The sequence below is a fragment of the Gavialis gangeticus genome, unplaced genomic scaffold, assembly GCF_001723915.1.
Source record: "Gavialis gangeticus isolate Ggan-Ray unplaced genomic scaffold, GavGan_comp1, whole genome shotgun sequence".
NCBI classification, from domain to species: Eukaryota; Metazoa; Chordata; order Crocodylia; family Gavialidae; genus Gavialis; species Gavialis gangeticus.
The window spans coordinates 91,586,071-91,601,167 of record NW_017729024.1 but is presented as its reverse complement, the minus strand read 5'-3'; the positions used below and the strand labels follow the sequence as shown (position 1 = coordinate 91,601,167).

At 41.9% G+C, this 15,097-nt stretch overlaps 1 protein-coding gene across 2 annotated transcripts in view; it reads left to right on the top strand.

Annotated features, from left to right (window-relative positions):
- NTRK2 (neurotrophic receptor tyrosine kinase 2) overlaps positions 1-15,097 on the top strand; it is a 358,528-nt gene that overhangs the window by 195,900 nt on the left and 147,531 nt on the right. For both annotated transcript variants that reach the window (XR_002097350.1, XM_019517383.1), the window contains one exon: positions 9,988-10,176. Coding sequence is in view for 1 of the 2 variants with exons in the window: in XM_019517383.1 (XP_019372928.1) it covers positions 9,988-10,176 (189 nt within the window). In the remaining variant the exon portion in view is untranslated. The remainder of the gene's footprint in view (positions 1-9,987; positions 10,177-15,097) is intronic.

Below are 15,097 nucleotides of genomic sequence, written 5' to 3'. Positions count from 1 at the left end.
GCACTACCAAGAGTGACTAGGAATAACGGTCACAAGCTGGCAGAGGGTAGATTCAGATTAGACATCAGGAGGTGCTACTTCACTGTCAGGGTGGCTAGGATCTGGAACCAACTTCCAAGAGAAGTGGTGCTGGCTCCTACCCTGGGGGTCTTTAAGAGGAAACTGGATGAACACCTTGCTGGGGTTGTTTGACCCCAGTACTCTTTCTTGCCATGGCAGGGGGTCAGACTCAATGATCTGCTCAGGTTCCTTCCGACCCTGCAGACTATGAAACTATAATACCTGTATGGGGAATATCCACCTTGGGTGTAACAACATGACTTTGAACAAACAGCCAACACATACCACCTCTAATAATAGGCTGCATAACACAGGTATGCTTTAAAGACAGCTTTAGAGAAGGGTGACAGCATGTTTTTACCAAAGTTTATGAAAGGTCATGAAAGGAAGGAGAAAGTGCAAAGATATTTGTTGGAAAAAATGACTCATAAGCATTGCACTCTTTGTGAAGCTGTTCATCATTTGCAGTCTGATCAAATGATTTCAAATCAAATCAAATCAAATCTTATGAGAGGGAGAGGGTGTTATTAGACAAGTGTGTTTGTGGGAAGGGGGGAGGGGTGCAAAATAGGAAAGTACAGAATCAGGGAAACCTACCAAAATGGTGGTCTCATGAATCACTGTTCTAGTAGAAAACAAAAGTCTGCAGGCGTTCAGGCTCTTTCTCCTAGAGCAAAAATGGCCTCTCCAGGAGAAAAATAACCCAGGAAAAACCAGAGTTAAATTGCTCCTGGAAGAGTTTTTCCCATGAGACTGAACATTTGCACACTTTCCTCTGGCTTAACTTCTCCTGGGGACTAGGAAGAGTGGAGCCAGGGGAAAGGCTCCCATGCCTTCCTGAGATTGGGGTCACCCTAGTTTGGAGAAGCTGTGGAGGGCAGTGTGTGCACACTGAGGAAAGGTGTTCATGGACTGCTCTGACATCTGGCTCCAAAAGGAACAAAACAGTTGTCTTTTAGTCAGGAATTGATAAAGTTCTTGAGCCAAATATTCTGCTGGGGGTCACTGGGCAAAACACCATTGAAGTACATGAACTGTAAAGCATTTATACCAACAGAGAATTTAGCCCTGTTTGTCAGAAGACAAACTGAACCATAGAGTCAGTATTAAAGGTGTCAAGATGCATTCCTTACCATCCATTTGTAGTAAGGAACTAGTCAAAGGGCTACAGCTTCAAATGGCTCACAGGAGGTTCTTTGATGCTATTTCAAGGGAGACATGGAGAAGGAGTAGGTTTTAAACACGTTAAACCCCATCAAATCATGCCGCACAGTTGACTGTGAGTACACATAAGGTACATCATTTGTCTTTTAACCACATGCAGTGGAGAGAAGCAGATGGACCCAAGGGACTGTTTGTGACAATCTGATTCAGTGCCTGAAGCTGTCTGTAAGCAAGGCCATGCCAGGTGTAAACCAAAACCATATGTTCTTTCCTCTGAGAGTCATTTGCTGCAGTGGTTTTCTGGTTCAGCCTCTGCAAGCTTCTCCCCTGGTTCGGCCTGTGCAAGTCTCTCCCTTTGTGCGAGTGCTTCACGGCTTTTGTCTATGCATGCTCAGCCAAGTCAATCTCGGGTCATTGTTTGGTTTGGGCCTCGTTCCACGTTTTGAAACATGGGAAGGTGATGTGCATTATTTCAGTGGCAGTCCACAGTTAGACATGTTGTAAAAACTAAAGATCCTAAGTTCCACAGGAAATCAGGAATCATGTGGGAGAAGAAAAGACCCAGAAACCAACACCAAGAAATGATGGTGTGAACAGAACCCAGTGGACTTTCTATAGAAAAGTCTATTAACTCTATTTAGCAGTATGGCTGTAGTAGCAGCAGAGAAAAAAAACAAACAAGCAACTCTATTCTGGTCAGAAATGTTCAAGGTACGTAGATGATTTAATCTAGTAAGAGCACTTTTTCCCCAAATTTAAGGAAAATGTAATATTGAGCCTTTTTACAAGATCAGTAAAACTTTTGTGTGGGCCTAAATGCCACTTCAAAGTACTAGCTAGTGACCAGGAGAGTGGAGAGATGCATTGCTCCAGGGAGAACTTAAGACAGAAATTGTGTTTCAGGGCGTTCTGTACAAGTCTGGACAAATCACACAGGTTTTATTCCTTCTGTGCCCATCAAAAATTGGTGCTAAAGGAATTGCAGATTACAAGTAATCTGGCAGGACTCGCAATGAGCATGCTTCCTCTGAGTATCCCTGAGGGCTGTCGAAGGCCCCGCTACACGTGCAGGTAAAGGCACAATGGGATCTAATGTGCAATCCTATTACACATGAGTGGCAGGAGGCACAACTGTGGGATCTCGCATTAGATTGCATTGTGCCTTATTGTTGGCACACGGGGATCCTGGGATCCCCCTTTACCAGCTCTCATGGCTGTGAACCCCACAGCTGACAGGACTCACATTGGGGGCAGCTGGGAGATTGCTGCCCCCACTGCGTGCCTTGTGAGGTGCACAGTGGGGACAGTGGGAAGAATGCTGCTGCCGCTGCAAACCCCATAGCTGACAACGCTGCCCCCACTGCAAGCCCTGCAACCAATGGGGCTCACAGTGGGGCAGTGTTCTTCTCACTGCAAGCTGCGCAGCTGCCGAAGCTCGCAGTCAGGGCAGTGCCAGGAACACTGCCACCACAGTGAGCCTTGTCAGCTAAGGGACTGGCAGTCTGTGTTCATCCCTGTGGCTGGGAGCCCCTCAGTTGATGGGGCTCCCAGCCTCAGGGGAGCACTTGACCACGTGTCCAGTTAACGACATTATTAGAGCAAACTACAAAGTTTTCCTACATTTTTTGTGGAATAATATTGTAGTTTATTGCTTGTTTTATCATGCTATGAGTTGCTTGAATGTGTAGCTGGGTCACAACTTAAGGCACGATTAACTGATTAATCATGCCTTAAGCGTAACATGTAGAGGGGGGCCCACATTACCCAGGATTCAGTTCCAATCTCAGACTGCTTAGCTTGCAAGATCAGATGGGAACAAGTGCATTCAGTCCATTTTGGCCACTCATTACCCAAGCTGATGCAGCTTCCTCTGTTGTGCCAGTGAAAATACTGTGGGTGTGAGCAATACCTTATCTCCTCTCCACCCACATTGAGATAATATGGTTGTCATTGGTCCTACTGTGGAGTGTGCTGTACCATCTTCCCTTGCATTTCATAGTAACATGAGGCTCTGTCACAGTCTCTATTTTTTCTTCTTTTATAATTTAGAAAATATTTTTCCAAGTTCTCCCTTTTCATTTAATCTTTGGGGTGATATGTATGTAGCCAACATGTTACACAATTCTGTGTGTGTGGGATATTTTCTTCCATGTGCAAAGACAGCACAGCAGGCTCAGTTTCTCTGCAAGCACTGGTGAGAGAGAGGCTCAGGAGTTCAGATCTATTTTCTCATAATTGTTATCCAAGGCAGTCTACTATTTCTTATTTGGCTCCAGTTTCCATCTTCTCAAGATAAGAAGTACATTCTTAAAGTGAAATCAAATGAAGATGTAGGCAGATGAGGATGGTGAAAAACACTGTTGTTTCCTTAAAAGCTCCATCTGACTCCAGAAAGACCTGACTTTATTATTTCTAAATATATATTTTAATATTATTAGTATTTTTTCCATTGAAGACATTTTATTTAAAATCTTCAAACTTGTGGCGTGAAACCAATCTTGGATTTGAAAAAAAGCTAAATTAGTAGTTAGTAGGTGTCGGCAAATGCATATCCAGCTCATTCTGTCTCTGACAAGTAATTAGCTGCCCCCAATTAATCAGGATGAAGCAATATGTAGACACTCTTTGAGAAATTAGCCTTTGGTTCTTGTAAATGATTCATGAAAAGGCAACTTCAGCTTTTTGCCAGCACAGAATAGCCACTTTCAAATTGCATATACTTTAGTCAGTCAATAAGGATAAGGACATAGGATGTAACTTCTTGTCAAACAGTTAGTTGGTCAAACACACAAGCAGTGAAATGGTTTGTACTCCAGTTTACTCACATTCATCAAAGGGCCCCGACAAAGTGGATTTTTGAATTGGCATAAGTTCAGCTGTGTCCTGACCCACAAAAATCACCATCTATTGGGTTCTGTGTATTGAAAAGATATTTCTAAATGTCATTGCTTCAGCTGGTTCCTTACAGTAAATGTAGTGTTCTCAGGTGATACAACATACAATAATCTCCCAGAGCTGAATGCTCTTGATTACATGGAATGAAGTGGTTCCTACCATCAGAAATCACTTTGTCCTGATATGAACCCCTTTCAACTACATCAAAAAAATAAGAAAGTCTTGGAATCTAACTGGTGTCACACAGAAAGCCATTTTAACTGGTTGTTGTAATTTCATATAACCGGATCCATGAAGCCTTCAACAACTTTTTACTCGCAGTACTTTGCGTTGGGTTACGATGAAAAGAAAATCAAAATTGTACCATAGATTTCATAGATTTAGGGTTGGAAGGGACCTAGTAGATCTTCTAGCCCGACCCCCCGCCAGGGCGGGAGAACAACAAAACCCCAAAACAAAAACGGGACTCAAATGAGTCCAGCCAGGTAGGCATCCAGCCTCTTCTTAAAGACCCAAACTGGATGCCAGAATCCATATTAGCTTAAAACTGAGCAGGTTAACAGAATGTGCTACTATTTGCTGTCCTTTTTACAGTCCTATAAATGTGTGTAATGTAATGCTTTTCCCTTCTAATCCTCCATACATTGTGGGAGTGAAGCAATGACAAAGAAGTCTTCTTCATATTAATCTGAGAATGCTGAGGTTCCAATGGAGGTAGAAGTGTCTCTACAACTAAGAAAACTTAATAAAAGGTTGCAGTAAAATGGATGTTGGCCCTTTGTACACTGATGCATTAAAATAAAGAGGATAGCATGCCAAACAAAATATATATTGTTCTGCCAATCTAGTGGTACCATTGAGATTTAGTAGGTTCCAAGATACAAGTCGAAGGAGTGTTTTCTCTAGAAAAAATTTAAAGGTTTTTTTTTTCCCCTTGTTATTCTCATCCTTTTTACATGGTATTCTGTAAAATGCCATCCAACAGTGCAGCAACTTTAGATGCATATCCGTTGTGCCAGCTTAAGAAATCCTCTTCCACGGTTTGTTGTGCTCTGTATTTCATGATATAAAAAGTTGCACCATAACTTCCCCAAAAATCCTACCCTCAATCCTTGAAGCTTTGCAAGTAAAATAAATCTTCTAAGGACCTGAGTGATCAGTAATGACAAAAACAACATATGCATTAATATTTCACGTGATAAATTGCAAAGATCTATGCATTGCTTAAATTTGTCAACAGTACCTTTCCAGCAAAGTGCAAGGCATTTGAAAAATTACCTCTCGTGTTTCAGGCAGAAAGGGAAAAAACGCTTTTTCAAACAATGAAAACATTTCCCTTATGGATAGCTAAACCAGAACCATGTTTTTAATTGGGAAGAAATTAGGACAGGGATGTTCCTACAACTGACCCTTTTAGGCTATGGTTGAAATATTCACGTTGGATTATTTAAAAGTAAAATTCCTGTGAAGTCTCTCATGTAATGATAAATGCTTTTCCTTGCCTAGAGAGGAGAACTGTGTGAGAAACTGTTTTTCCTCTTGAAACCTTGTCCTCACCTGGCCTCCATGACCTTATCCTCTCCTGGTTCTTCATTTACATCTTTAAATGATCGGCCAGTATGTCCTTTGGTAGATCTTCCTTAACTCTTTAGCTTTCTGTGGGATGTCTCAAGGTCATGTTCTTGGTCCCTTTTCCTTTTTCCTCTACACTTTATCCCAGTCTCCTACACAAAACCAGCTACTAGGGCTGTGCAACATTTTGGTCCCTGATTTGATCTGGTGGAGATTTGGCGCGATTCAGTGGCCGTATCTCTGAATCCGAATCAAATCAAAGGACCCTTTAATCTCTCGGAATCAAATTGGAACCCTCCAAATCAATTCGGAGAGATTTGGAAATTCTGACATAGACACAGCTTTAAAAGTTTTTTCTACATACCTCTAGGTAGCAGGGGCTTGTGAATGCTGTGATGCTGGGGTGCATGGAGTGTCCCACAGAAGTGCAGGGGGCTCCCCAGCATGCTCGGCAGCAGACCCAGGAGTGGACCAGAAGCACATCCAGTCCACTTCCAGGTCCACCAGTGACTGGTGCCTCCTGGGTCTGGCGGGGTGCACCCGGGTCCCCCTGTGGCTGATTGCTGAGCTGGGGTGGCGCGGGGGGGGGCCCAGCACTCCCCAGCAGACCCCGAATTGGACCGGAAGTACTTCTGGGTTCGGCGCTGAGCACGTGGAGGCCCCTCCCCCCACACTCCTGTGGGATGCTCCATGCACCCCCGCATCGCAGCGTTCACAAGCCGCACTTGCTACCTCAAGGTATGTAAAAAACCTTCTAAAGCTGTGTCTGTGTCCGAATCGCTGATTCTCTGAATCAGCATCGAATCTTCAGATTTGGATTCAGCCAAAATGAATCAGAGATGGTGATCTGAATCAAGTAATCGAATCGCTGTCCCTGATTTGGGCCGAACCCAACTCTGAATCGACTAGGACCCAATTTGCACACCCCTACTAGCTACCATCTCTCTGCAAATGATTATCAGATCTTCCTCTCTCATCCCTTCTATCCAAATTAAAATCTCAGTCTGTGTCCAGCTGGCATTCAATTCCAACTCAGCATGACTAAACATAAAACAAAGGTTTTATGGCAGAATTCTGTTTCATTTTACACACCTAAATGACAATGTCTCAGCCTGATAAATGACATCTTGGGGCACTTACACAGTTTGTGATTCTAGTACCTATGCTGTAGAGCACGTGCAGTAGACTATGCACTGGTCTGGAGAAGTGTGCATGTAAAGTGAAATAGCATTACATCTTTATTCTCTGTCTCAGTTTTCCCCACTACCCCCTTTTTAATCAATGTTGCCATCTTTTTTGTCCTGTAGGCCTATAACCTGGGCATCATATTTGACTTGGACCTCTCTGTAGGTCCTCTCTTCTAGTCTAAATATAAGTCTTGTAGATTCCTCCTGCACTATATAACTAAGCTATAGCCATTTCTGTCTCTTGACATAGCTAAAATGCTTGCCCAAGCTCTCAGCACCTTACATGTTGATTAATACAACATTATTTTTCTGGCTTTGACAGATGCTCTGCTGCTCTCCTGATACTCACCCAGAATGTTGCTGCAAGGATAGTTTTTCTGGCCTACTGCCTTAACCAGGTCACTTCTCTTTAGGCGCCCAACCATTAAACCCCTTTTCTTTTTTATAGTAAACTTAAGCTCATTGTCTTCACTTTTAAAGCCTTTCACAACCTATCATCTTTCATTTACTGTGAGATTTTGACTCTGGGCCCCAATTGTCCCATAAAGCCAGCCTTCATTACTCACTTTTTAAACACGTTCATGCTTTCTCCCATACTGTTGCTTGCATGTGGAGGTTTCTGTAAGCATATAAAAAATGCCTCACCTACCTTCAGATCCCTTGTTTGCCATGATGCCTACACAAAACTTTACACTAGCTGGACTATTAGGGTAGGTACAGAATCAAAAAGCCTGAGGCTAAATCAATTCCATCTTTTCAGGTTAGTTTTAGCTACACAGATTAAATTGAAACAGAAGTGAACTTTTGATACAGGGAATGCAACCACGTGCCTGCAGCGGATTAGGCCAAAAGCTAAGGGGTGCTAGAGCATGGCTCTCTGGCTGTGTGTTCACTTCCTCTTCCTGCTGCCCCTGAGGTCTCTGGGATTTGCAGTCCAGAATGACAGCATCAGGACTCTGCAGGGTTCCTCATCACTTCCTCTTCCTGCTTCCAGGTACCTGTGGGATTTGTAGTCCACAGTTGCAGCCAACAGTAAGTTTAAGTGGGGGATGGAGTGTTGAACCCCCCTCCCTGGCCCCAACCAGAGTTTGTGGGGGGGGAGGAGGGGGCAGTCCCCCCACCCTGCAAACTGGTCTGCGTCCCTAAAGGGGCTTGCCCTCTCACCCCTTGTCAGCCAGCTGTCACTGCTCCAGCTAGGGAACAGAGGGGTGGGGCCAGCCTTGCTCTCTGGAGTAGGCAGTGCAGCCCAGTGCAGGTCTGGAAAGCATGCTGGGGTACTGTGATTTAAGTTAAACCAGGAAGGGGTCTGGGACAGAAGTTTCATAAACCGGTTTGATCCAAATTATCTAAGTCTGATACTACATTCAAGCAGGTTTGTCTTAAACCAGTTTCAGCTAGTTTGAAACTGTTTTTTGTGCACTTAGCTTCTGTTTGTTTACAGGTTTAAACCAGTTTCTGATCACTTACTGGTTTATGTGTAACTTTTGTCCCTAGCCTTAATGTGCTATGACTATCTGGCTATCGTGATGATTGTCCTATTCTTAACTTATGCTTTCTTATCTTTCTGCCTCTGTTGTTTCTTGTCTTAGACTGAAACTGTAAGCTCTTTTGGCCAAGAACTGCCTTTTTGTTCTGTGTTTTTGCTTCACTCAGTGTTGTGGGGCTGTGGACTCCTGGGAACTGTGATGATGTTGATGATAATTTTTAGTTTGAGGTTGTAGCAGGCTATACAGAGGATGGCTTAGGGATAATGCTGCCTTTATTTAACAGTGATTTTCTTTCTGTGGTCATAGTGTAAAGTGTGGAATATTCAGGATTAACTAAAGGGAGAGAGCAATTAACCAACAAACTAACAGAACTAAAGAGTTATTTGGATACTTGTGCTGACCTTGGATGTGCTGTGGGATGTTATCAAAGGCCCCTTTGCTTCATATGACAAGGGCATTATCTGTCATAAGTTTATTTTACCAGTTTTTAAAGCACTTATCATTATGGCAAGTACTTCTTTTAATTATAAGGAAAGAAGATTCCTGCCCACTCTGCCCTCCTTGGCTAAGTACATACAGTCAAAAAGCCAAAGGCTGAACCAGTTCAATCTTTGCAGGTTAGTCTAAGCTGCATAGATTGAACCAATAAGCAAGTGAACAGATGTTCACTTTTGATTCTGGAAATACAGCCACATGTTGGAGTGGTCCAGGCCAGAAGCTGGGGGTGCTAGAGCATACCTTCCTTTTTGGCTGAAGCCAGATAGCTTGGGCCAAGGCTAGCCTGCCTACCCTGTAAGGGAGGTGGGAGTTGTGCAGGAGGTGCAAAGCATCATGGAATGCTGTGGGACTGAGAGTTAAGTTGAATCTGGAGGGGATCTGGGACAGAAGTTCAATAAACCAATTTAAACTAAATCAGTTAAGTTTAATCCTACGTCCATCCAGGTTTATCTTAAACCAGTTTCAGGCATTCTGAAAGTGGTTTACATGCACTGAACTTCTGTTTTGTTACAGATTTGAAACCATTTCTGATCACTTGTACTGGTTTATGCATAATTTCTGTCTCTAGCCCTTGTGTATCCGCCCAACACATGCCATGGTTCCTCAGGCCCTGAATTTTGCTTAAAACCTTTTAACCTGTCAGAGCTTAGGCAATTCTTCTTTGTCAGTATGAATGCGTGTCACACATAAATCTTGTCTCACTGTAAGGCTATCTCAAAAGAAACCTCTGCTTTGCTTGAGAAGGCCTTATTGGTGTATGTTCTGAGCAGGGTTTATTTCAAACAAGTAATGAAGACAGCTATAGCTTACTTCTGGAAACAGTAGAGAAGTGAGATGTTTAATAAGAAACTACATTTAGATGTTTCTCCCATAAACATGCTGTATTGTACCTAAACACATCAACATATCCAAACCATGCAGTCAACCACTCCAGTTACTTATATCTCAAAGCTATAATATCTCACTTTCCATCAGTATATCTCACACCTCTTTCCCACATACATCTAGTTAGTAAAGTAGAGAGTTATTGGCACATGCAGCCACACCTGTCAGTGCTGAAGGAGATGGCTGAGGGAGGGGAATTTTTTCCTGAGTTACAGGGGAGTCTTTGTTTCTAACTCTAGGTCCTTCTTCAGTTATCAGCAATGATGATGATTCAGCAAGTCCCCTCCATCATATTTCAAATGGGAGTAACACTCCATCATCTTCTGAAGGCGGCCCAGATGCTGTCATCATTGGAATGACAAAGATTCCTGTCATTGAAAATCCTCAGTACTTTGGGATCACCAACAGCCAACTGAAGCCAGACACCTGTAAGTACAGATATTTACATATATGTTGTTCATTTATTTTTTTCTCAGTGTTGCTGAGTCTTTTTACTAGAGCTAATAGAAATATTGTGCAAATTACCAGAAGCAGAAGAGTAGAATAAAAATGCATGGAAGATATTAAAGACATTGCACTGAAAATGAACTGCTTTACATCTGTCAAAGCTAGTGGTCCAAATTCAGCCCTTGTGACTGGTCACGTAAGTCAGCACAGTTAACTACCTAGAGCCAGATCCAAAGTCTGTTGAAGTCTTTCCACTGATTTCAGCAATCTTTGGACCTGTCTGGGGCCCGGATTTTAAATTTGTCTCAAAGGTTTATCAGGACAAAGTATATTTGGCTTTGGACCAAAATCAGAAGACAATATTTGCACAGCACCTTTACATATGTTCTAATACCAAATTCATTTTCTTGTGATAATGGATATAAATTTACTCTGAAATATGCTTAGCAAAGGTGACAACTTTTATTCTTTTATTTAGATAGCTCAATCCTTTCAACTGGAAAACATGTTTAATGTTTAAGCTAAGCATTAAGTTTTATTTTTACTGCCGAAAACCAGTAAATCTCTCAAATACATGTTTTTAGATCATCAGGTGCAGAAATGTGAAGTCAGTATTTAAAAAAGTACTCCACCCCTCAGTTACTGACCTCCATATCAAAAAAAACTAATTTTGCTAATGGGCATTTGTAGTGTGGCTCTTGAAATGCTAAATTTCAGAGTACAGCAAATTTTTAACAAGTATCTTAAGAAAATTATAATTGATATCAGTAGCCACAGTTAATATGCTACAGGAGAACAAATAGAGACTGGTATTTATGGATGAATCCTGGCACTAGCCAATTGTGCAGGAGTGGCAGCTGTAATCAATGTTACTTAATGGTTTCCGTTTTCAGTCACTCATAAACTTCTCATGCTTTTATCTTTTGGATTGACATTTTTGAGGCTTGATTCCTAGTGATTATTTAATGCTTCTGCAAAAACAGGTTTAGAGCATGAGTAGAAGGAGAAAAACTATATGTCTGTATTATAAAAAAATCAGACAACCATTTTTTGAACAGCATGAAAGAGCCAGAGGTTGAAAACAGAAGAGAAATATCTTTAAATGTTCCAGTGAAAATTGATTCTGATTTGAGCAAGTTATAGGCCTTTACAAATTGTATTCTGCCAAATACATAGTGGATTTGGTGCAAACTTTTCCATAAACTGATAGGGGGGCTGATCTATTTCCCAGGGAAGTTAATAGAGGAATTCTTACTGATTCAACTGGGCATTGGGTCAGACAAAATGCATGTAGTTAAGGGACCATACTGTAGTTTTGTGGAAAAAGCTGTAGGCTGGATGCTGAGACTGAGTCAACAAACTTGGTTTCAAGCAGTATATATAATATACAGGATGTAACAGGAACCCTTCCTCTATAGTGTGTGTGTGCATGTGTGTATGTGTGTTGGAGGGGAGGGAGTGAACATATATAAGGGTTGAAGTCAAGACATCTACTTCTCCTATGAACTGTAATTTCAGTCCACAGGTGAGGCATCCAAAGTGGAGCATTAGGAAGCTGTTTCAATGCTAAATCTAGCATTCTCTGCTTTTTATTTATAGTGTTATGTAGCATTATTTTATAGTTTGACATCTTTTATACAGTAATCCTCTGCTAAAGGATCTCAAAATAATTTGACAAATCATGTGCCTGTGCATAAATATGTTTTTGTACTTGACAAGGTTAAGGAGAACATTGCATAGATGCATTGTGAGGACAGCATCAATCCCTGAGATTTGAAACCACTAAGGAATCACACTTGGGGCAAAATGCCCACATGCCATTGACAATGTTCTGTAAAAGCCCATGTTTATGAAAAAGAGGCTTTTGTACTTCTGTTCCCAGCTGCATTGAACCACATTATAATTGTTCTTAAAACAAATTTCCGTGAGTTCAGTTTCTGATTTTCAACAGTAATGTAAAAAAGTATGCATCTGTTGCTTTTGAAAAAGAATTGTTCCAAAACAAAGAAGGCTTTTGAATTTAATAAGAAGTTGGACCTTAGAGAAGCATTGCTTTAGAGTTGAGAAACTAACTAAGTTCTGATCCTGAGGCGACTTCAAGTTTGTTTGATTTTGAACACTGTGGATATTCCAGTTACATTCAGTGAAACAATGCAGCGCGTAAAGTTAAGCATGTGCATAAATGTTTGAAGAGAGAGCCCTGATGTCATACGACTATGCATGAGAAGAGCACTACATTTGAACAAGGAGGGAAAAGCTGGGCACAACAGGTCATTTATATGTTGTGTTGCTCATCCCCATATTTGAGATATTTGAGTTTTTATTGTTTTAAACAAATAGACTGAGGTAAACTAGTGCAACATAACCTAATAAAACCAAATCAGATTTCTTCTACTACACTAAGCATGTCCAATAGAAAGGGTAATTTGAATTGTCTAAGACAGAATTATTTCACATATACTCTATCTCACTCACTCACTCACTCACTTTTTATTAGAGAGCTGCATGTGTCCTCCTTTAACCTGCAGGTCTCCTCCTGATTTCTCTTTCTGCCAACATTTCAAGCTATAGGTTCAGTAGCTCTCATAGTGGTTTCTTGTTTACAGTAATACCAGCTCCAAATGTCATCTGGTTTCTCATTTTCAGTTAAATAATTAACATTTATGTTTATTTCCTATCCAGCTTAAATATTGTTTTCATCTAAGCAATGGATACACCATTGATGACTGTCAGGCTGGAAAATAACTTTGTGGTTTAATATATGTTGTTCTGTGGTTTTTGGGTTAAGTGAAATTCCATGCATACAGTAAAGCTGTATTATTATGGAATTTAAAGGAGTGTGTTTGCAGTGAGATGCCCTTATCCATTTTGCTGGGGTCATCTGATCCCAGCAGTCTTTCCTGCCCAAGTGCAGGGGTGCTGGACCCAATTATCTGTAAGGTCCCCTCCAGACCCTGACAACTATGAAACTATGAATTTAAGCCATATTTTATCCTCTTATCAACAACTTGTTCTTATATATAGCACATCAAACTCCAGCACAAGTTTTAAGAAGTACATGTATTTAAAAACTAACTATTACAGTAAATCCCATTTGAGATCCCACCACATCACCAGTACGTTAGTACTTCTGCCACTGCAACAATTGTTTCTGAGAGATACCAGCTTCTGAAAAGTGCAGTTCTGGAAATGAAGGGAAGAAAGGTAATGGTGTCCCCCTCCAGTCCTAGTACATCCTTTTAAGGTGGAAGAACCAAACTGATTGCAGTAAACTTCATGCAGGTCCAACAGCTGGTTCTAATCGGCACCCAGAAGTACAAGGGATGAAATTCTGGCCCTAATGTCACCTGGAATGTTTGTCTAGAATGTAACCAAATGATCTGTTGGATGTATTGATGTACTGAACTGGAAATGTTCTCCCTCCTCCATTCATGCATGTGTAATATTTTCCATCCTGGCCACACAGGACCTAGCCATCCATTCTCCTCTACCCGTCCAGCCAGCCCACAGGATTCTATTACAACTCCTGCCCTTTGTGCACCTCTGTGGCTCTTCATTTACCTGCTCTGGACACTCAACTGCTGCTGGCCTCAGCTCTTTCTGGCCTTTGTCAGGTTCCTCTACCTTTATGGAAGACCTCAGTATTTCCACGTTGAATTTTTGCATGTTGCCAGCATACAGAGTAACTTAGGGTCCACAGTATACTGATTCACCTGTTTTTAGTTACAGTCATGAGGGAATGCTCTTGCTTGAAGCTGCCTGGCTAGTTGTGACTAGTCAACTTTCAAATTAGGGGAGAGGGTTTGCAGTCTGGGGATGGCATAATGAACTTTGCAGTGAGGTCATTCCTAAATGAAGTTGCAGTGTGCTAGACAGAGCCTGTGGCTTGATCACCTGTGAATGACTTTCCACAGTTGCTGTTGAAACTAAGCCATGACGCTGTAGTGAAATAATCTTCAGATGCAAGAATCTCATGTGGATGGCAAATCCAGAGATTATTTTCCCTTGGAACAAATCTAATAGTCATTTCACCTGAGAACTCAGTGGCTGCTAAAAATCATCACTTAGCATGCTGAAAACTGCTTGGAGTATATCAGACCATTACTTTTGCATCTAAATGATTAGGAGAAGAAATCCACACAGTATTCACACATTGCCTTGTTGAGAGTAATGTGAAAAACAGAACTTCAGGACAGGAGATGCATAAAACATCAATGGGATTGTACAGGTTGTAAATCAGGGAAGAATCTATAAAGTGCGACTGTCAGGTAAACTTTATGACTTAGGTTACAAACAGATGTCGTCCTTGTACCGCCATATACCATTTTATGTAGGAGAAAATGCAGGTGTACTGGTATCCTTGCCCTTGTTGCATCGCAAGTGCCCAAAAAGGGCCACATAACAATTCCTACTAACCTTTTCTGCTGCTTTATTGCAGTAGACATCTGTATGCTTATGGGTGCTCTTGGGTGCACATGTCACACTGCCTGGCCCCAACCCAGGGCACACATCTGCAGGGTTGGGAAACCCCCTGTGGAGTCCCCATTCTGCACTTGCAGATGCACACCTCAAGAATCGCCCAGCACGGGATTCCCAAGGTGCATGTTTCATGCGGCCTGGCCCTAACCTGAGGTGCACTCTGCAAGTGCGGAGCAGGGACCCTATGTCGGGGGGTTCCTCAAGTTACAGATATGCATCCTGAGTCAGGGTTAGGCACCTGGAGCTGCTGTCCCACAGGATCAGGCTCAGGACAACAGTCCCAGGGAACATCTGTCTATGCCAATCAAGCAGATCAGCTGTGCCAAAATTGGCCTGAGTCGCACACAGGCAGATTCTACTGAATTAAACTAAGTGCAAAAATTGATCTTTACTCTTTTTGGTTCACATATTCCAGTCCATAGG